Source organism: Cyprinus carpio, chromosome B14 (assembly GCF_018340385.1).
Source record: "Cyprinus carpio isolate SPL01 chromosome B14, ASM1834038v1, whole genome shotgun sequence".
Lineage (NCBI taxonomy): Eukaryota > Metazoa > Chordata > Actinopteri > Cypriniformes > Cyprinidae > Cyprinus > Cyprinus carpio.
The window spans coordinates 5,275,826-5,298,668 of record NC_056610.1 but is presented as its reverse complement, the minus strand read 5'-3'; the positions used below and the strand labels follow the sequence as shown (position 1 = coordinate 5,298,668).

Sequence of the window (22,843 nt, the reverse complement as noted above, 5' to 3'; positions counted from 1 at the left end):
CATATTACTGTAGCTTTCAGAAGTTTACACTCTATCCTTTCACCTCATTTTTGCATGTGTGCTGTAGACTAGTTTAATTTTGACTTGGTGATATTGGTTTGAGCGAGCTGTACGGCATCAAAATGATTTCTTCTTTTTAGTAAAAGATCTGTGAAAGGAGGGGATTAGTCTTAAGAAAATGCGACTAGTCCAGCTCTGGAGGTCAAATATGTCATTAGCTCTTGATTTTTAATTCTTTATATTATCTTAACTGTAGATGTTCAGTTTTTGCAGCCGTTATACCAAAATTTGAATATAAATCATACAATTTGTGTGATTTTCTTCTAGGAAAGGTTAACAACAGATATATTCAAATAAATAACTAATTTGAGGGCAGATGTTGGTTTGTATTTATTGACGCAAACTTTTTTCCCTTAAAATGAAATTAAAAAAAAGTACTTGTTTCACAAAATAATTTGGGTTGTAGGTTGTGTAAAAATTGTCTTCCTGATACGAATTTAAAGAAATATATGAATTATTAACTTTATGAATTTCAAAATATACAGTCACTCCACTTTCCTGAAACACAGCAAGCATGACCCAAAAAATAAATGAATAAAATAAGCTCTTTCTTTACATCAGTATTTTAATAGACTGAAAACAGAGAAATATTTAAATTAAACTTATCATATTGTGTTTTTAATGCATATAAGACTAAGGTGAAATGGGCCAAAATCATTTTGGGAAGGGTTGTATGCAGATATTTTTCTGTCCTAAAGCTACTAGATACATTTCACTCCATTAATTTTACATTAGATAAGAGATATCTAACACAACTCTCTCCCCATAGTGTTTGTTGCTTTAAAAAAAATCTTCAGAGACCAATCTGTACTGTTCATGATGTTTTATAAGATCTGAAATGGTGTTATGATAGATTTTATCAGTGGTGTCAATCCAGAACATCTCCAATTTATCAAAGTTATTCTGTATCTCTGAATGAAAGCCAAAAATATAATAGCAAAAATCACATTTCAGCAGACTTCAGTTGATCCCTGATCTCTCCACAGCACTAAAGGGAGCAAAGAGAAGGAAGATAAAGAGAAGACCACAAAGGAGAAAAAGGAGAAGAAAGACAAGAACCCAGGAAGCACTCCAGAGGCCAAGGCAGGAGGGAAGGACAAACAGAAGGAGGAGAAGCCCACTGACAGCAAGGAGAAGACGCCCAAGGCCGACAAGGACAAGAGGAAGGATGACAAGAAGGAAGAGAAGAGCAAGATCGATGGGAAATCTGCTGAAAAAGAGTGGTCCAAGGAACGCGACGTGTCCAACGACAGCAAGACTAAGGAAGGCAGCAAAGTGGAGAAGAGTGCTGGGGCCGGAAGCATGAAGTCCCTCGTGCCCAGATCCGAAGGAGTCGAGTCTGAACGGGGTAAGACGGCCCTGGCGCTGTTCGTTTATACAGGTGCTGGTCATATAATTAGAATATCATCAAAAAGTTGATTTATTTCACTAATTCCATTCAAAAAGTGAAACTTGTATATTATATTCATTCATTACACACAGACTGATATATTTCAAATGTTTATTTCTTTTAATTTTGATGATTATAAATGACAACTAAGGAAAATCCCAAATTCAGTATCTCAGAAAATTTGAATATTGTGGAAAGGTTCAATATTGAAGACACCTGGTGCCACACTCTAATCAGCTAATTAACTCAAAACACCTGCAAAGCCTTTAAATGGTCTCTCAGTCTAGTTCTGTAGGCTACACAATCACGGGGAAGACTGCTGACTTGACAGTTGTGCAAAAGACGACCATTGACACCTTGCACAAGGAGGGAAAGACACAAAAGGTCATTGCAAAAGAGGCTGGCTGTTCTCAGAGCTCTGTGTCCAAGCACATTAATAGAGAGGTGAAGGGAAGGAAAATATTTGATAGAAAAAAAGTGTACAAGCAATAGGGATAACCGCACCCTGTAGAGGATTGTGAAGCAAAACCCATTCAAAAATGTGGAGGAGATTCACAAAGAGTGGACTGCAGCTGGAGTAAGTGCTTCAAGAACCACTACACAAAGATGTATGCAAGACATGGGTTTCAGCTGTTGTATTCCTTGTGTCAAGCCACTCTTGAACTACAGACAGCGTCAGAAGCGTCTCGCTTCAAAAAGGACTGGACTGCTGCTGAGTGGTCCAAAGTTATGTTCTCTGATGAAAATAAATTTTGCATTTACTTTGGAAATCAGGGTCCTAGAGTCTGGAAGAAGAGAGGAGAGGCACACAATCCACGTTGCTTGAGGTTCAGTGTAAAGTCTCCGCAGTCAGTGATGGTTTGGGAAGTTTTAGAGCACTTCATGCTTCCTGCTGCTGACCAACTTTATGGAGATGCAGATTTCATTTTCCAACAGGACTTGGCACCTGCACACAGTGCCAAAGCTATCAGTACCTGGTTTTAAGGACCATGGTATCCCTGTTCTTAATTGGCCAGCAAACTCGCCTGACCTTAACCCCATAGAAAATCTATGGAGTATTGTGAAGAGGAAGATGTGATATGCCAGACCCAAGAATGCAGAAGAGCTGAAGGTCACTATCAGAGCAACCTGGGCTCTCATAACACCGGAGCAGTGCCACAGACTTTTAGACTATATGACATGCCGCATTGCTGCAGTAATTCAGACAAAAGGAGCCCCAACTAAGTATTGAGTGCTGTACATGCTCATGCTTTTCATTTTTATACTTTTTAGTTGGCCAAGATTTCTAAAAATCATTTCTTAGTATTGGTCTTAATTTATATTCTAATTATCTGAGATACTGAATTTGGGATTTTCCTAAGTTGTCAGTTATAATCATCAAAATTAAAATAAATAAACATTTGAAATATATCAGTCTGTGTGTAATGAATGAATATAATATACAAGTTTCACTTTTTGAATGGAATTAGTGAAATCAACTTTTTGATGATATTCTAATTATATGACCAGCACCTGTATATGCTTCACTGCACTTCTTTGACTTTGTTTGGACTTTAAGAACAGTACATAAAATAATGTTTTAATGCTAAAAGGAAAGTTCAGCGCATAGAATCCACTAGACGTGTTTTTCAATGAAAAGTTTTTGAATTTAGTTCACCCCCAAATTAAAGTTACTCACTATATTTGCTGCAAAACACAATATCAAAAGCATTTCTTGAAGCTAATCCTCATATTTCTTCTCTCAGCAGAGCAAAAAAGACGAAAGCTTGACACACACTCGTCACCGTCTCACTCCTCTGCAGTTAAGGTTAGTATGGCCTGAGGAGAGCTGTGCACTTCTTTCCTCTTGTCCCCACCTGTCGGAGATCACGTGTTTTCCAAACCTTCCTCGTCCCTCTGCATCACCCATTGGAGTTTGAGAGGAGGCCTCTGGAGCCCAGCTGTTGTAGGAGAGCAGTGGGGGGAATTTGGCATCTAATGGACTATTTTTTTTTTTTCTTTTTGGGAGAAATATTTTTCAATAGATGTCAGATTTTTAAGATATATTTCCAAGGACTTGCCAAAAATGGCCTTCAATTCTAGCACATGCTTTGTTTTTGCTCACTTTTAGACGCTAAGAGAATCTACCCAAGTGCCTCACAAGTTTTGTTCCTTTTCGTATACCGTACTTTTTGTAAGATTATAAATCTAGATACTTATTTTTGTAAATCCCCCTGCCCTTTTTTGAATCATAACACATTACTTGCTGAAAAAGCAAAAAGTAAGAAGTAAATGCGTTTTTGTTTTTTAAACTAAACATCGAGACGAGAATGTTTCTGCTGGAAGAAATCCTGATGAAGTCAGATCTGTGACTCCTGGAGGAGCTGGAATGTTTTGCTTGTTTTCCTGCATCACCGATCGGGGACTCCAGACAAGAATATGCTCGTCTTCACCGCCGCTGCTTGCTTTTTTTCATCCATCCTGTTTTTTTTCCGCACCCGTTTTTTCCGCCGTGGAAGGGAGAGTTTCCCAGAAATCCGTGCGACCAGCAGACGGCTCCATCAGCATCCAGAGAAACACCAGCAACTACTGCATAAAGAGAAAGGCAACCAGGGAAAACGTGTGGGCATGGCCTTCCCAGAGGGATCTGTCTGTCCGTGACCAGGAATCCTGTTGCAATTGTCTATGAGCGAGACATCATGCCAAAGTGTACATGACCTCTTCATTAATAAATCCTAGATGAGTTTAGCTTGTTTATCATCTTCATGAACTGCCATAGTTCATTTACAGAATGTTTGCTTTATCTTAGACCAAAGATACGAGTTAAGACGTTTTTCTGTGATGCTCAGTGCAGTGACGTTCTCCAGGCACATGTAGGTTGAGAGAGTCCAGTGCAGACTAATGTTAGGCTCCGATAGAACGGTCTCTTCGTCTCTAACCATGTGAAAGTTCTAGTCTTTGAAGGTCTTTATGGGGATGTGTTGATTGACGGCCAGCCTCCCCCAGCCTTTCTCCTGCTGTGTGCCATCCTCTCCAGCTCATCTGTCATCTCCATTCATTCCTACAGGACAATCTCAACGACTTCAAGGACTCCGCTTCAAAGGTTTGGACCTTTTTCAATCCTTAACTCTGATGGTGTCTCCAAACCTAGTGAACTGCCTACCTAGACCATTCAAACAATCATTACAAATGCCCTGTTGGCCTCTAGGTAAGCAGAATTGGTTCGAAACTTCCAGCCAATGCCTAAAAATGTCCATGTAGGCAGTGTTTGTCCAAAATGTATCTATGATGGCCAAAAATGCAGTATAGTTGGACATCTCAAGTTTGAACGTTTTAAACCGTAATATGAGGGCCACAATAGGCTGCATTTGTTTGAAGTCTCCAAAAACCCTTGTGGTGGATTAATAGGGCCCTAAAATGGATTTTACTGTGTAATTATCGGAATTTGGCCAAATTTTGAAATTTGTTAATCAGATTGTGATATGGACTAGTGTCTGTGAATGTTAAAGCACAAAAATACTGCTATTGAAATAAGAAGTCTGCTTGTTCTCTGTGTGATTGAGTGGCACAGTTTTGTCTACTACAAACTCAAGCACACATGAAACTCGTGGTGTCATCACTATATGAGGATATAAACTTCATCTCTCGAGCTTCTCTGAGAGTCAGTTCTCATTTGATGAAACAGTCATCAGATATAAACAGAAAGGAAAAAGTCTTCACTGCAACCCGCCAGAATAAAAGTTTGGTTTAACTGTAATTATAACAGAAGTATATTGCCATTGTACAGTAGAATGTACTTTTTAAAGTATTGACAATAACATGTTTTGATAATTTGTGTTCAGTAATATCACAAATTTTTCATTCAGGTTTGAGTTTAAGCTGTGAACACCTATTGTGGAGCTCTGTTTGCCAAAAATGAAAGAAATTGGTCAAATTTAATTACATTTGTAAAAGATTAAGCTGTTTAAAAAAAAGAAAAAAAGTATGTATTTATTTTGATTAAAAGTTTAATGCATTCATTCGATTACCACTTTTTTATTCATTTGATTACCACATTTTTTTTTTTGATGATTTGTTTTGTATTAAAACAGAATCCAGAAAAATGTAAACACAATTTACAAAAAAAAAAAAAAAGAAAGAAAATCAATAAATTCATAGTGCACTCGTATTGTTAATATTTTCATAAATCAAATAGTTTTATTAATCCAGTTGATTAGTCGGTATTTGTGATGATTAGAACTGTAACTGAACCATTATTAGAGAACTCATAATTAGGGAAAAAATCAAATATAATTGGGGGGAAAATAAAACTGATTCGCCAAGTTGTTTTCTTAGTAGGCAGTATACTTTCTTACATTCCAAGTGATCGCAGAAAAGCCATCTAGGTAGGCAGCGATCGCTTGGGCGTTCCAAACCCGCCTGTGATGCCCAAGAATACTGTCTATGTAGGCAGCATTCCTTCAGACGCATGCCCAGAAATGCTGTGTGGGTAGGCAGCTCACTAGCCTTTGAGATACTCCCAATATTTATCTCGCCTCGCTGCAGAAACTTTCTTCACGCTGTATGTCATGAATGCATCTGTAGATTAAAGCACATTTTGCGCAACATTCCAGGTGTGGAGTCTTTAAAAAGTCCCCTTTCCCTTCAAAAGATGGCAGAATATCCCTGAAACAGGCGTCCCTCTCCTCCTCTGCCAGGACATTTTATATTCTGCTAATGTAATTTCATTCCAACAATATCCTCCATTCTCCCCGTGGCTCCGCTCTCCTGGGCTCCTCTCTCAGTCCTCGCTGTCTGATTGGACTCTGGTCCTCTATTCTGCCACTCCGGTCTCTTTTGAACAGCTCCTGTCAGCCGGCGGGAGATAAGTGTTTTTGCAGTTTGGTCACTGAAGGATGTTTGAAAATATGCTGATGGCGCCACCTGAAAAAGCAATACAGCTGAATTTTGAGCAGCCTGTTATTTTCTACTCTCCGTCTCTCTCTGAAGGTCTGCTGTCAGAGTATTCCCTCACATTAACTGCAGGATCATCCAGAGGCCTCATAGATGCGTTTAGCATCAGTTTTTCTTGAACCAGCAGGGCTGGTCTTGCTGGAGTGTAGGATATCGTGTCAGCTGTGTTGCGTTCTTGTAATTCAGCTGTCAGTTTTGATTCTGTTGTTGGGCGAGATTGATTCTGCTCACTCAAACTGAGTTTGTTGTTGAAATACATGCCTGATTCCCTGATGTACCAGGTGCTTTATGAGGTTGTGAAAGCAAGTGTCTTCAACATATCAGGAACATGTAGGATTGGCACCAGAACCTATAGTCAATAGCAATACCAGTGGGATTTTACAAGTATTCAAACCAGTTTTGGCTTTTAAACATAAGACTTGGTCAGTAATTACAATAATTGTAATCAGTCAATTCAGTAAAGAAGGAAAAAAGGAATGGAACAAATAATTAATAACAGAACCAAATACAGATGGCATAAATGCTGCTGGAAGTTTCAAGTCAAGTAATCTCTCAGAAATTGAAAATAAAGTACTTTTATTATCTGGTTCACAAAACCAATTTATTCACAAATCAGACTGAATCCGTAAGATCTGAAGAATCACTACTCAATCGTTGAAGGAGGCTTAGAGGCTTCAGTGAACTGGAGGAGAACAGCTGAGCAGACTTGAAGTGAATGCTCAGGTCATTTGAAGAACAAGCGTTGACTGCTCCAGATTCTTCTCATTTTTTTCCCCAGTATCTCTTGCTCTGTTGGATCTCCCCCTCATTTATCAGCAGAGCATATTTGGATCAGTAGGAGAGTCTGAAATGGCAGCTTTCCAAACAACACCAACCACATGCCATTCTTCTGTTATACACCAAACAAGAATCATATTTATTCTTGTGCTCCTTATATATATATCTGTTTTATAATGTGGCTTTTATGCACATATTGACACTTCATATACAGTACTTTTTTTTTATTGACTTTAAGTTACTTTATTCTGTATGTGTCAGTTCCAGCTGGAACATGAATATGTAGCTAATGATCAAACAGCTTTAACAATTTGCTGCAGTGCTATTTTTATTTTTATTTTTTTAAATGAACCTCTTTTGTGAGCATGAGTTGCTCAGTGCTGAACATGATGTGGGCTGTTCATTTACTGTGTCCCATGCATCTAAGATAAAATTAGACTGTATATACCTGGTTCCACCTGAAAATACATCTTCATTAATTTGCACATACATTCTTTTTGACAGGCAGGTTTTTGTTTTTGTTTTTTAAGATCTTGTTGCTGCTGTCACCGAACAACAGTCTGGTTTACGTTTAAGATTGTCTTATCCCATGAAGCATTTTTGGGCTTGGCACACAATGCTATGTAAGCCTACAAGTAAAGATTATTTTGATAGTTAACTAACCTATTGATTATTACAACAGACATTTATTATTTCTTAAATATATAACACATACTTTTTTAGGCAATATGATTATGTAGCATATTAACTTAATTTGAAATTTCGTTATTTTAATGTGTTAACACTAATCTATCAATGTAAATACTTTTTGTAAAGTCACCCCCTCTTTGGAAGATTGTTGAGGATGAGAACGACTGCTCTGCTTCTCTGTAGCTAACATTCGATCTTGTCATTTTCTTTCTGGGATATTGAAGTTAAGGTTGAATGAATGTCAACACAGTTTATTTTGCTCGCTCATGCTTCATTCTCTTGTTATTTAAACACTTTCCACATGTTGTTCTCCAAAAGAATGTCTCTGATTTGCAAAAGAAAGGTTTCGTCCACGTTCTGAAGATTTTCCATTCTTGAGGGGCATTGTGATGTTTTATAAGAGTACTGCTCAGTGCTTGTTTGAAGAGGTCAGCTATTTGTTGGTTGATTTGTGAATCACGACCCTTAAGGGCTTTTCATATGAATCGTAACAGCGTTTCCCAGTGTGCTGCAGCTTTACTCTGACGCCACATTACATACAGGAGCTGCACAATTAATTGTATTGTAATCATGATCACGATTTCTGCATCTCTTTTTACTAAGCATAATCACTGATTATATATGCAATATTTTTTTTTTTTAATCCTGAAAATGTTTCTTTTTAATTTGGCATCGTAAGCGTATTCTTACATTGGCAAAAAGCAAGATTTAGTTTCCAGATTTCAAGAGTTTAAATTCCCCAATCAGAGCTGTTTTCATAAATTGATACATTTTCTGCCCAGTGGTTTATTTAATCTTCCCAACCTGGCAACCATCTGCACTGCTCTCTCTACATTAAGAAAAAAAGCACGGATGAGGTGAAAACACTGGCAAACATCCATGCTGGAGTTTAGCGATCTCTATTGAGATATTCTGCTCGAGTAAAAGTATAAAGCAGTCAGTCTGTTTTCACTGTTTGCTGTGACTAATCTGCAAGCAATCCATGCAAGCCGAGGTTCTCTTGATTTGTGATTATACTTCTATAGACATGCAACAATAAACAAAAGTCCATAAGCATTTTTATATTTTTGAGCAAAATCATTGTTTTAGCAGTCTCGAGCAGCCCTAATGTACAGGTCAAGTACCAGTTTCACCTTTCACCCCTTTGGCCTCTGACCTTTTGAACTGTGGCCACTGAATGCTAGACAGTTGCCTTGTCCAAATACCCACTTGAGAGCGTGTGTGCAAGACCCAATGTGTGCAAGACTGTCCCAGGTCTTAAAAACACCAAGGCGCAGTGCCTCTAACTCAAATACAGTGTATCCCATCATGCATCATGTTCTGGAAATAAATCATCAGACTTTTTCCCGAGATCTCAAGAGAGGTCACGGAAACCTTTCCAATGTATGTTAAATATTAATATTATAATTAGATATTACATATAATTTGGTAGAACAACTATTGTATTGGCGCATCTGCTTTTCATCACTTAATTAGGAGCATCACAGATTAAATTGTGTCATCTGTTATAGGGACTACTGAACAGACATTTAGAAGTTGATTTTAAAATGCAAAATAATTCAAATAAAACTAAAGCTATGTAAACATTTGCATTTTTACAACACTATAAATGTGTCCCATCAGGTAATGAAAAGTCTGACACACACTTGTGTTCTTCATCCTCACTTGAACCCTTGGGCCAAATAACGTCATATAAGTAGTCAAGTGCAAAGACTGTATTTGGACAAGGCAAGTGTTAGCTTGGTGTAGTGTGTAAAATCAAAAGTTGGGCTGATCCTTCTTCCATTTCTCTTGCTGCCTAGCAACCCAGTAAAATCACCCTTTTGTAACACTGTTCACATGGAGGTTTGACGCTTGTTTCGAGGTGCGTTGAAGCCCTGGTGGGAGGCACATGAAGCGCTGCATATACAAGTTCAGCAGGAGCCTTGAGCTTTTAATAGAGTGCTTGGACTTCCTGTGGGTGTGTCTGATAGCATTGTGAGGTGTGAAGGCTCATGGGAAGGCGAGTGCGACTCTAATGGGGCATGCTAATGAAGTGGCAGCGGGCTGCTCTCCTCCTGTGAGGCATTAACCCTCTCTTATCTCTCCATCCAACCCTCAGCACCATCCTAACCACAGCACAGTCCTGCCCAAGAGCAAAGAGAAGGACGACGAGAAGAAAGAGTCTGACAAATCCAGGGACCGTTCCAAAGAGAGGGAGAAGAAAGAAGACCGGAAGGACCGGAAACGAGTAAGTGGCTGCGTGCCTGACACTTTCAGTGTTTAGAAAAGAATTTGGGCATGGGGAGAAGCACTTGAATGCCTGGTGAAAGGTGAAGAGTCAAGCCAGTGAGCGTCATGTTGATTCGCACCGTTTCCCCTCTGCGCTTCATCTAGGACTACTCAAACAGCGACCGCGAGATGAGTCTGGAAGCCAAGCGCCGCAAAGATGAAAATGGAATGAGTGAGTCGATAATGCCTATCTTTTAAATTTGTTTTGCCCGCTGCCGAGAGCGGGAGAGGCGAGCTAGCGAAGCAGAAAGCTCTCTTTCTCGGCGGCGGAGGCAATCAGAAAGCCCTCCCCGCGGCGGCGCGGCTCTCGTGTTATCTGCCTCACATGACTGCGCTCTCTCTCTTCACACAGGCTCCTCCAAACACAGCAAGAGCACCAGCCCCTCCGGATCGCCACACTCCAACGACAAGGACAGCAGCAAACGCTCCAAGGACAAGAGCGATCTGGCCAAACCGGAGAAGACCTCTGGAGGCAAAAAGGTTAACCCTCCACAACTTACGGCGTCACTCTTACCTTGGGTTAAGATGACGAACAATCCCCCAGCCTTCAGCTTGACTTGTGTTAGACATGAATCTCAAATGTGTGATCAAACATGTTGAGAGCAGAACGTCATAGTCTCTTTTAGTTAATTCATTGAAAAAAATAAATATAATAGTATAATGTACTTATTGTGTTCATATTGTATTCTAATATCCCGAATATATCTTTTTTTTTATGTTTAAAATCTCAGCATTAATAACAGCTCACAAGTAACTCATTTCAAGGACAGATTCATGTTATATTCTATTTAAATCCTTTTTGTTTGAAACTTATCAAGTAAATGTATGTATTTTCTAAATATAGCAAACTGTTACAGTTTGTCATTTTGCACATCAATTAAAATGTATTCAACACACCCAACGCACCAATTAAACCGTAAGTGTAGATCAAGCGTGATACGATACACACGTTCACCGTTACTCTTGTGTTTCAGGAATCCAGGCACGACAAAGAGAAATCCGAAAAGAAGAGAGACAGCACTGGCGCTAAAGAAGAGAAGAAACAATATCCTTTGACACCTTAAACACCAACGGCTGTGTGTAGAGATGGAAAGAAGTCATGCTCTTTGTATAGAAATCAGCTTTACACAAACTCACTGCTGGAGCAAATCAACACAGTTTTTCCTTAACATTCATCACCCATAAATCAGAAAAACACAGATAGTGCATGCTGACACTCAAGGTGAGCGTTAATGCGGAGGAAGAGCTTTAAGAGCGTTTGAGGACCCTTTCTTTTCTTATTACTCATTTCTTAAGACTCGAGAAATGGGTCAGTGAATTTGAAAAAGAGCATTTAATTAGAGGAAATTGAGGGTAATTGATTTGCAATGTGCTTTTGGGTAATGCAGAAGTTTCCTGTGTGGCGCTGGCTGCGGTGGCTCCTCTTCTGCTGCAGGACTCTTCATCCCAGCTTTCTCAACCATGTCAGCGTCTTAATTCCCTTCTCCTATCACCGTCTGGAAAGAGGACTCCCTCGCACTCTTGCATCCAAACTTCTGCTGTTTTGCCTAGAAATGTTGTCGCTTGTATTTTAATCTGCCATTTTTATTGTGATATTTTCAGTACTTGACTGAAAGTTTGTTTCCTTTAAATATTTAGCACAATGTGCTGCTTGCATCACAAACAGATTCAGGTTGAATTGGTGTCGCTCTCCAATGCTTGTGTTTTTATGACCTCGCTTATTACCTTCTTTTCCTTTTCCTTCGTTTCTTTACTTTACATAGTAAGAAAACTCTGGTTTCCTGAATACTACCTTTTTTTTCCTTTTTAATTCACATGTGTTATTTAGACTAGGTGATTGAAGCCGTACAAATGCTCTAATTTGTATATTATGTATACAGAAATAAAATGGTTCAGTGTAATAAGACATTTCCTGTTACTTTCATTTCAAATGTACTCCTCCGTATTTCCTTAGTGTGTTCAATCACGTTTTTAAAAGATTTGTATAAAGAATGGCAATCTGGATTTCTCCGTAAATAAGTGGACTAAAAAGGAAACAATTCATGACTTTCTAAATTGCTTCATGGAGTTTTTATCTGGCAGAATCTACAAAGTGTATGCTTTTTCTAAATAAAATAGTTTTCTTAGTGTATCACGTCTCTTGTTTTTTTTTTATTTATTATTTATTTAATTTTTTTTTTTTTATTGGAAGCTTTGGGATTTTGCATAACCAGGTACAAGCATTTATTGCACCACTTTGCAAAAGTTCCTCTTAAGTTAACACTGGTGAAGATAGATATCAGTGCTTCTCTGAGCACTTCATGTTGACCGAGGAAATATTTTATCAGATGCATAAGACAAATTTATCAGATCGACATGCACAGAAAACTTAAAAAGTATTTGGACACGGGTCACACTTCAAAATCTCTGCATGCTATTGTGGCATTTACAAAATATAAAGCTGGTTGCACCTGATGATGCTAGAGCTTTTGGAGCATTTAAAACTCAAATTAAGTTATTTGGTGACATTAAAGTTCAAATTTAGAATTAATGATATTGGCATTTATGTAGAGTAGTTATATGTAATCTGCTGTTCCATATAATTGTCAGGTGGATCTGAAGTAGTCCGTGCATGATTATGACCAGCGTTGAGAAGGTAACTCTTCATTTTAAGGTGTCCTTGTTTACCATAGTAAATTAATGTTATGGTATGTGGCATTGTATCTGTATATAATCTATATCTGTAGATCACCATTGCGTTCTATCAGCTGTAGTACTTGAAGTCCCTAATATTAAATGCTGATTCTGAAATAAAGCGTTGCTTAATTGTCTAAATGTATATGGAAATATTTTAAAGAGATCAGGTCAATTTTGTTCAAATTAAATATCCGTATTATCTTATACATTTTATAGTGAATATACTCACAGTACACAATTTCAAATAGCAAAAAAATGTCTTTTTAAGAAACTAAGGTGAGGCTGTGCTGTTCTGAGTGCAGTTGCTGCTAAAGGCCACTGGATTTAATAGTGAGTTCAAACTCTTTTCCAGGTCAATTATGAAGATTGTCATTATTACGCTCTATTATCTAAACTATTATCCAACATGAAATTAGCTTGTTTTAATACATTAGAGATGGCAAAGGCTCTTCTTGTTGACTTTGATCTGACTGCGGAATTTTTAATTCATTCCAAAAAAAAAAAAAAAAAGTGGGTTTAATTAAATAACCAAAAGACATTTTCTTGTAACAACATATTACATTTCCTTCATGGAGAAAACAGTAAATCTGATTCTGTTTTCTCAGTTTGTACATGTGGTGTTGACTCCATTTATCAATATATTACAACGTTTTCCCAAAGGTGACGCTCCTCTTTTGACTTTATCAGGACTGTAGAAAGTTTTGTGTAGGTACAGAGTGTCATTCTTTAAAAAGCGGATGCTTTCTTTGTATTCCAGGTCATCTCAGCACTAATGCATCAGTGTTTTGAGGATCACAGAATGATAGTGTGCATTAAAAAAAGCCCCCACACATGCTTCCATACAGAGTTTTCTTTTTTTGTTTTGTTTGTTTTTTATTTACAAAATGTATTAAAATTCTTTGTACAAGGCCTCACTATCGGGGCTCGGGGAACGACAGCCACGCATGCATGTCTTACATCAGCCTGCCGCCCGGTCACGTCCTCTGGGCTGAAGTGCAGTTTTACAGGTCAGGAACAGGTCAAGATATGAAAGCTGAAACCCACTTTCTACCAACCCTCTAGAATCTAATGGAAGTCGCAGGGCTTTACTTGGCAATCACAAGTTTTCGCATGCAGATAGAAAATTTGGGAATTCAGTCACTCGCTTGGGAATCCTTCACTAGAAATGTACAGATTTGTTTTCCACGTTTGTAGTCTTTTAAAAGCTTTTCGTTATAAAACTATCTGTCCATGGTCACGGGATGGGCCAGACCCTCAGTCCCATGGAGTCACAGTTTGTTTTCCTTCTCTCCAACACAAAAATGTCACAGCAAATGTAAATGTGCTAGCTTCCCATTAGCTCCTTTTATAAATCTATTGTAAGTGTTATTAATCCTAGTCTCGTTTGCTAAATAATTCACCAAACACTAATAATGCTTGTCAAATAAAACTAAATCTCAAAGCTCGATTTCATGTGCGAATTATATTCGGAAAACCGTGAGGTAATCAAATACTACATCGTAAAAGCCATGTCCTTTTGTGAGTTGCGGTTTATCTACATTAATGTGATCCGATTTATAGCTTCAGTTTCTTATACAGTATGCTGTGATAACTACAAGATCTTGGGAGTTCGTGTCTGTGTGTGTGTGTGTGTGTGTGCGAATGAATTAAATCATGTGGCGATTTTTGGTTTTCTGAAGCTCACGTGTGAGACGTGAAACACCATTATTGAAGGTCGAATGGGGTTTATAGCTTCTGAACTTCTGAGAAATATAGATCAGACAAAAGAAAAGCACACGATATACTGACAAGATCCTGATCTGGAATTGAAACGATCCATAATCTGATAAATGAATACACCGATTGAACGAGTGTGAAAAGCAAATTTACAGTATTACAAGCGTTTGCTCGACCACCGGGTCCCACAAAGTCCAGAGAAGACGTCTCGAGTCAGATCGGCTCATTCGGTGTGCTAAGATCGCAAGTGATGGCTTTATTTCTTGCTGTCCATGGAGTTTTTATTTCACAGATATGATGATGATGGTGGTGATGATGATGATGGCATTCTGTGGGTTTGTGTGATTGGAGCGATGCGATGCTTCTGCCGTGAGTTTGCATCAGTGTGATACTCTGAATATTCCATAAGGCACTGAAGAAATCGATTCCAATTCTTGCGGCGGTCCGTGCGGGCCGTGGTCTTGTGTGAGCGTGCTGTGTCGGCTGGAGATGATGTGTATGGAGAGAGTGGGCGACCCCTGCTGAAGATCCAGCCGTCTCTGTGAGGTGTCACACCACGCTGCCAGACTGCCGCTCTGCAAACACACACACACACACGCACACATCAGAGAGTATCGTGCGGTGGGAGAATAGTGTTTGTTTCTACCTTGTGTTATCATCTATCCTCTGATCTGTTCAGCTGCTGTGATAAATCATTAAACATTTTTAATGCAACATGTTTAGAGGAACATTCAGCAATAATGTAAGTGAAAAATATATAATGTATTTATTTGATATATTACAACACAGAATTCTGCCAAGAACACATCCTGATCATATTTCACACCAAAATCTAAAGACATGTTGTGCATAGAAAAAATGGAAGAAACAGAAGAAAGCACCTCACCCAATTGTCATTACTTTGAGGTGAAAATATTAAAGTATACAATTATGTTCTAAATTCTTTTTTTTTAAGAAATACTTTTATTCAGCAAAGATACACTCAATAATGACAATAATGACTTCCATAAATGCTGTTCTTTTGAACTTTCTATTCATCAAAGAAAAAATTTATAATGGTTTCTAAAAAGTACAACTGTTTTCAAAAGTGATAACAGGAATAAATGCCATTTTAATATGCGTTCAAAAAAAAAAATAGTTATATTGTAATATATCAACTTTTTTCTTCTTCTGTATTTTTGATCAAATAAATGTAAGCATAAGAGACATTGACTAGTATGGTATACACATTTATTTTAAGCATTTCTAATCCTGGATTTATGAATAAAACAAAAACAATCATTTTGTCTGAACAGGATGAATTCAAGTGCTTCTGAAAATAATGCCACAATGCAAAACATATTAGTATCTCTGAAATAAGCTTTGCGTTCCGAATACAATTTTTCTTTCTCTTGGTTTCAGAGTGAAATATGACCAAGATTTGTTTCACAGAGATGAATGTGAAGAAAAAAAGTGTCCAAATATGCTCTTATTTGAAATAATTCAATACTTTAGATGACAATAATAACGGGTCTGTTTCTGTCCCATTTCTGCTGAATTGGTTTGGTTTTTCCCAAATATTTTCTCAGGGCCAAATGATACACATGTAGTACATGGATATCTCAGACAATTTTTTGCCAGAGTACAAATATTAACAGAATGTGTTTCGTAGCACAGTCTTGACTGATGCAACCGTTTGAAAACAAGCCAGCGTTTAAAAAAAAAAAAAAAGAAAAAAAAATTCAGCCGGAACGCTGCTGCACTTCTCCATTGATTCGATTATCTGGATTTAATGACAAGCACAATCTCTGGCTTTGACACACACACACACACATGCACAGAGTCACTGTAGAGGCATTACCGTTAGATCTTAACGCTCTCTGTTCCGTACACGTTGTAGCCTTCTCGGTACGTGGCAAAGTTTTGGGTGTTGGCTGGAGGGGCTGGCTTATAGTTTTGGGCGTTCTTTTCGAGTTTCAACCGTTTGGCTTCTGCACGTGATTTGTAACAGAACTCTATCAAAGCCACCATCATGGCCAGCCCTAGTCCACCAACCAGAATATAGAAGACACCAGCAACATTGCTCAGGCTCAGTGCACTTGTCTTGTCCTAAGAGAAGCGAGGGACATAGTTAGTATATCTTGCAGTGGCAGTCCTGACACAAAACACACTATCCTGTACAACTCCTCACATGTTCTATCAAGCAAGACTACTGGCTATAAATGACATTTCTACTGCTAGCAGAGGAATCTAGATTCCAATGGAGAGAAAATATCCATCTATGTCTAAAGTTCTAGCTCAATGTCATTTAAAGACAAATGAGTCAATTAGGACCATAACTGGTGAATGTAGATGGTTTCTCTAACCTGATCTTCTCATTGGCTTCTTCATGTATCTGAGGAAGCTGGTCAGTTACGTACAGGTCAGACCTCTAACTTAATAACCTTACTGCCTTTCTATCCTTTAACCTTCAAATTCATATTTTGACATATTTTCTACACCAGAGTACTGAATTTAAGAACCATTCTGCTGCAGTTTACCCCCCAAACTTGTCCATTAAAAATTTGTCCATTAGTATTACACTATTTGCCGCTTATGGAGCTCGTTTTACACAGCCGCCGTTTAACTGCTGCATTTTTACTCTTCAGCGCTGTCTATTGCTACAAATTAACCATCGCCTTTGCGTTATAAACAAGATTAGTCAACCTCTGCTCATCTAATGAAACTTGCGCTGAAACGGATGAGAAATGACTTTCGCGGTTAACGCCACAGGAGGTTCGATAAATGAACGGGCCTTTTTCTTGCGTCAGAGACAAATAAGTAACAACACTAATACATCAAATTTTAAATTGGAAGTTTGGTGAGTAAGAACTGCAGCATAATGGTTATTGAGTCAAGTGAAAATAAGCAAGAAAGACAATTGGTATACAAATAAGAATCTAATCCCTTGATCAATTTGCACGTTTAACTAATTCCCCATTCGATTTATCATTACGGCTTTATTTGAGGGCATTCATTGGAAGAACTACTAGAATAAACAACAACAGAAAGATATGTCTCATAAGTACCCCTTAGCTGAGCATTAGCAAATGATGGGGAATCGTGCAAAACTCTAGGCCACGTGTCCTTATTGGTGTGGCCGCAAGTCATTAATTCTACTATAATACATGAGTTAAATCAAGATATTGACAATTGGTCTGTTCCTTGCATATGAACAATATGTCAAAATGCACTTTGGAATCAGTACGAAAGACCTGCAGCGACTGACCTTACTTCCCGAGTCCTTGGTTCCACATTCACCCTTATCGTACCACCATTTGTTTTTCAGCTTGGCTAAGATGCCTTGTTCACTGAGTTTCAATACTGCAAGGTTTACAGGAGTTTCACGTGGGAAATAACATAAATAACATTATATTATGTTATTTTATGTTATTCAAGTCTTAACTACTTCATACTTTACAAAGCGATAAAGCAGGGCTCCTGGCCATTATTAACACACATGTGGCAGGCATTCTGACTAGTACCTTCCATTCACCAGGGCTAAGCTAGTGTGCCAGGACCTACCCGTATCGCTTTGAGTAATCGGCATACACTGTTAAGAGAAGAACGGGCAGGTTTCTGCGTGGCTATAAAAGCAGAGAAGCATCTTGGTTAATTTGAGCATCTGAGAATGTGGATCTCCACTGGAACCCTCGACTGACTGACAGACCAATGAAAATTACCAGTAGTATTTTGCTCAGGCTGAGGAGAGCTGGTGTTAGGACTCAGGCGGAGAGTACAAAGAAACCATACAGGCAAACACACAGAAACAAGACCGTACACAGATGAGTCAAAGCATTTGCAAAGTAAAACACTGTGTTACCTGGGTCCTGGAGTTAACTGAACCGGTGCCTAGTCGCGCTACGCCAAAGGCTAGTGTCGCTAATCGGTAGCTGCGGGTACTGTAAATGACGTTAGCATTAGCGGCTAATGAAACAGTGACTATGCTGTGATCTACTTGTGATCAATGATTGACGTGGTGGCCATTTTGGGTAATACTCTTCAATTATATACAGTTAACGCAATGTTATTCATTAAAGTCAACATGAAATCAATATATTTTCATAATATACATTCATGCCTTATTGCTCAAGACTCTCCAAAAGAAGCTATATAGCAAAATACTCCAAAGAAAAATATATTTGCCTTTGTAATCTTTCATCATCAAAGCATCAAAGCTCAGCCTCTGTATGTCTTGTGTCCTTCACTGCAAAATAAATAAAGATGATTGTAGTTTCAGGAAAAAAATAAATAAAAAAGAATATATATATATATATATATATATATATATATATATATATATATATATATATATATATGATTTTAATATAATATATAATATATATATGATTTTGGCTCACATTTAACAAAAACCCACCAATTCACTATCTCAACAAATTAGAATATGGTGACATGCCAATCAGCTAATCAACTCAAAACACCTGCAAAGGTTTCCTGAGCCTTCAAAATGGTCTCTCAGTTTGGTTCACTAGACTACACAATCATGGGGAAGACAGTTGTCCAGAAAACAATCATTGACACCCTTCACAAGGAGGGTAAGACACAAACATTCATTGGCAAAGAAGCTGGCTGTTCACAGAGTGCTGTATCCAAGCATGTTAACAGAAAGTTGAGTGGAAGGAAAAAGTGTGGAAGAAAAAGATGCACAACCAACCGCAGCCTTATGAGGATCGTCAAGCAAAATTGATTCAAGAATTTGAGTAAACTTCACAAGGAATGGACTGAGGCTGGGGTCAAGGCATCAAGAGCCACCACACACAGACGTGTCAAGGAATTTGGCTACAGTTGGCTTCCATACCACCTCAGCAGTGCCACAAACTGATCACCTCCATGCCACGCCGAATTGAGGCAGTAATTAAAGCAAAAGGATCCCTTACCAAGTATTGAGTACATGTACAGTAAATTAACATAGTTTCCAGAAGGCCAACAGTTCACTTAAAATGATTTTTTATTGGTCTTATGAAGTATTCTAATTTGTTGAGATAGTGAATTGGTGGGTTTTTGTAAAATGTGAGCCAAAATCATCACAATAAATAGAACCAAAGACTTAAACTACTTCAGTTTCACAATTTGAGCTGAATTACTGAAATAAATGAACTTTTCCACAACATTCTAATTTTCTGAGAAGCAGTATATATTCGTCTATTTACTTCAAAATTACACTGCTGACTGCTGTTTCCTTGTAATTACTGGTGAAATTTACTAACAACTGCTATGCAATCAGTTCTTGTTAACAGAAATAAAGTTCCACTTTTTTTTTTCTTGAAGAATATCACATTCATTGCAAGCCAAATGGGTTGTGATTATCATTCCATGTTGACTTTAAGTCTGTTGCTAGAGAACGCCATTTTTCTCAAATGTAATGTAAACCTCTAAAATTGAATTTTGTTCTGTTTTTACTACAATAGAAAGCCGTGCCATCACTCGTCTAGACATAATTAGTCGCTTAAATGTTCTTTACATTTCTCATGGCTGCTGCTGATTTAGCTATGTGGTCCTAACATTTCTTTTAGCTTGGGGAGAGACATTGATTAACAATGTAATTATCCTCGGAGCGTTTGGAGCGACTGGAGTGGGAAACCTATCAGCAGCGAGGATGGCAGCAGGCTGCCAGGGGCCGAGAGGAGAACGGGTTGTGTGACTCATGATGTCTGTTTGTTGCAAGGTGGCTTAATGTGGATTTCTCTCCTGTTTTTCTCTCCTTTTGTTGTGTTTTTCCACAGCTGGCTGTGCGGCTGGGTCCTCGCTGCATTAGATCATTAGAGCTAGCCCATCCACTGCGTGTCGACTAATGGGGGCTTCAAATCACTGCAAACTGCAAAAACAGAGAGCTGGAACAAAGAAGGTGATTATGAAAGCTCACATAACCTTTCACCTTCATCCACAGGCAGGGGGCACAATGCTTTTGTTTGTCCTGAAAACCCTGCTCCCTAACAACTAGTACAGATGTTATTAGAGAGGCCCCATTTTCAGGAAATAGGAAACTGTGGGGGGAAAAAAAGACAATTAAAGTCAACATGAAATCAGAATTGGCCTTATGTTCTGGCTGAATACACAGTTGTGGTTCATTAGTGCATGGTATTCTAAAAAAAAAGTTAATCTTTGATCAAAATATAATGACTCAGAAACAGTTTTTGCTTTTGATTGATGTCACCAAGGCTATACTAGCTATGTGGGCATTTCTATGCCTTTTTCAAACCCAGGCTCATTGGAAAAATAACACTTTATAACATGTTCAGTTTTATGCAAAACAGATTAGCATGAGTCTGGCAATGTTTTACAAAAACTACGGCTGATCTATGTACCAGAAATTAAATGTCTGCTGAATGGCACTTAAAGGTTAAAGTTCTATCACGTTTATGATTAATGAAGCACCTATACTAAACCTGAACCTAAACCTAACCAATAGTCTAACTAATACTGAATTAGTTTATGACTTATGCACTTTTCTTTTCTTTGATGTAATAACTTAGTATTGTACATGAATAAAAGATGTTGTTTTATTGCTAGTGTTCATTTCAGCTGGAAACCGCAGTGAATTGTATGCATACAGTAGGTACATTTTTGGAAGCATGTTTTTTTCAATAAGCCTGGGTTGTCTTTTCTGTTCCGGGTGAAATATTAGTATGCATAAGTCAGTGCAGTAATCTAATGCTAGTTAATTCACAAAAACTATAACAGCAAAAATTGCAAATCCTGTACCTTCCATAAATGTTTTCTAATCGATCATCCAACAACAATCCTAACAAAATTTCACCCAGAAATGTCACATTACGGAATGCCATTTCATGTTGACTTTAAATCAAATGAAAAATCTCCCCCAATTCCCCAAAAATGAGATTAAACATCCTATTCTAGCACTAACAAAATCTAGTATATTTTAAGTGGAGAAAAAGCTAGCATTTACAATCCTAAATGTTATGCAAATGTAGACTGAAGTATTATGGTGGAGTGCAAGAAATTTCAGTTAAATTGAAATGCTTTTAGTGGTTTCATAAATCCTTTCACATGTCGAGAAAATGGATGCTCTATATTGGATTTATTATATAAACTACATCCGTGCTCTACTAAGGTCCTGAAAATGAGGCTTTTAACGCTGTACACTTTTAAGTCTGGGACACACATGAAAAAGCACTTTTAGCCTGATCATGTGTGTCCCCATTTTGACTATTATTCTCAAAACAAACAACAAGAACCGTTCCATATAAAAGTGATTTTGTCCTTCTGTATGATGTGAATTGACCTGGAAAGTCTAAGGATCAGTTAATCTTCACTTCCACATGAGTACAAAATCAGGGCTGGACTGGGCCCAACACGTCCCACATATGCCCTGCTGTGTGGGTTAACATCGGCCTCGAGAAGGGAGGACAAATAGCCAGGATCAAATGAAGTAAAGGATTTCTGATCCTGTGCTCAGACTGGTGTGGAGATGGGAATGCTCATGTATGTGCGCTATTCTTAGCCACTCAAGCTTCAGATCAGAGTTTGTGTGAGTGTTTTACCAGTCCCAGTTATTAGTCCTGTCGGACATTAAAGTTTTTGGATGTTACAATGATTTGTCCTCTCATACTTCTCCTAAAGTAGTGTAACACTTAAAACATTGCTCTGATTGGCAGGACTTCACACGCTTCTACTTTAACTTCTGGAATAAATTGTGAAAAGTTGTTGCTATTCTATCTGAGGAAAAGAAAACTAACTAGGAAGACTAGGTGACCGTCCGTGGACAACTGCCTAGCAGAAGCAAAGCGAGAAGGCAATCTCGAGTCTCTCTTTACTGTCTGCCAGGCGGATGTTTTCTCTGATTCCTAAAACACGAACAGTTCACCAGTCTAAGCGCTAATATCGCTAATGAACTAACGTAGCTCCAGCTGCTAACCAAACAGCATCGCTAACATCTGTGCGTGAACGCTAAACTAAAGTGAAGTGTGTAAAATAAATAAATAAATAATTAATACTTCTCCTCAGTAGGACAAAATCATACTGGTCATTTTCTCTCCTCCGTTAGCCAAGTCAGGGTTCTGGTTTAGCTCTCAGATAAAGTGGGGTCACTGAAAGGATGCATGATTTTTTTTGTTGGTTGTTTTTTTTGGCTCAGTTCAGGGATAACAGGCTTGCCGATTACTCTGCACTATGGTACCCGATTTCGGTGACATTGAGGCTGACCTTGGAGTCACCTCCCCCGCTGCCGCACTCTCCCTTGTCGTACCACCATTTGTTTTTCAATTTGTCCAACAGGCCTTGCTCATTCAGTTTTAAAAACTGCCAGGTTAACAGCATTTCTTGAAACAATAA

The 22,843-nt window shown here is 38.3% G+C and overlaps 2 protein-coding genes across 3 annotated transcripts in view; one reads left to right on the top strand and one right to left on the bottom strand.

Annotated features, from left to right (window-relative positions):
- Positions 1-12,251, top strand: part of LOC109050556 (THO complex subunit 2-like) — a 71,235-nt gene extending 58,984 nt beyond the window's left edge. Inside the window, exons 31-39 of one of the 2 annotated variants that reach the window (XM_042737826.1) lie at positions 1,047-1,408; positions 3,199-3,257; positions 4,497-4,532; positions 9,951-10,079; positions 10,226-10,292; positions 10,473-10,600; positions 11,095-11,165; positions 11,300-11,342; positions 11,509-12,251. In XM_042737826.1, coding sequence (XP_042593760.1) covers positions 1,047-1,408; positions 3,199-3,257; positions 4,497-4,532; positions 9,951-10,079; positions 10,226-10,292; positions 10,473-10,600; positions 11,095-11,165; positions 11,300-11,324 — 877 coding nt within the window. In that variant the 3' untranslated portion in view covers positions 11,325-11,342; positions 11,509-12,251. Of the gene's footprint in view, positions 1-1,046; positions 1,409-3,195; positions 3,258-4,496; positions 4,533-9,950; positions 10,080-10,225; positions 10,293-10,472; positions 10,601-11,094; positions 11,166-11,299; positions 11,343-11,508 lie in introns of both variants that reach the window. The other variant, XM_042737825.1, reaches the window with a different exon arrangement.
- Positions 12,252-13,631: 1,380 nt separating this feature from the next.
- Positions 13,632-22,843, bottom strand: part of LOC109102015 (glutamate receptor 3-like) — a 118,241-nt gene continuing 109,029 nt past the window's right edge. The window contains 4 exon segments of the mRNA XM_042737827.1: positions 13,632-15,087; positions 16,353-16,600; positions 22,715-22,807; positions 22,809-22,830. Of these exon segments, the coding sequence (XP_042593761.1) occupies positions 16,355-16,600; positions 22,715-22,807; positions 22,809-22,830 (361 nt within the window). The 3' untranslated portion in view covers positions 13,632-15,087; positions 16,353-16,354.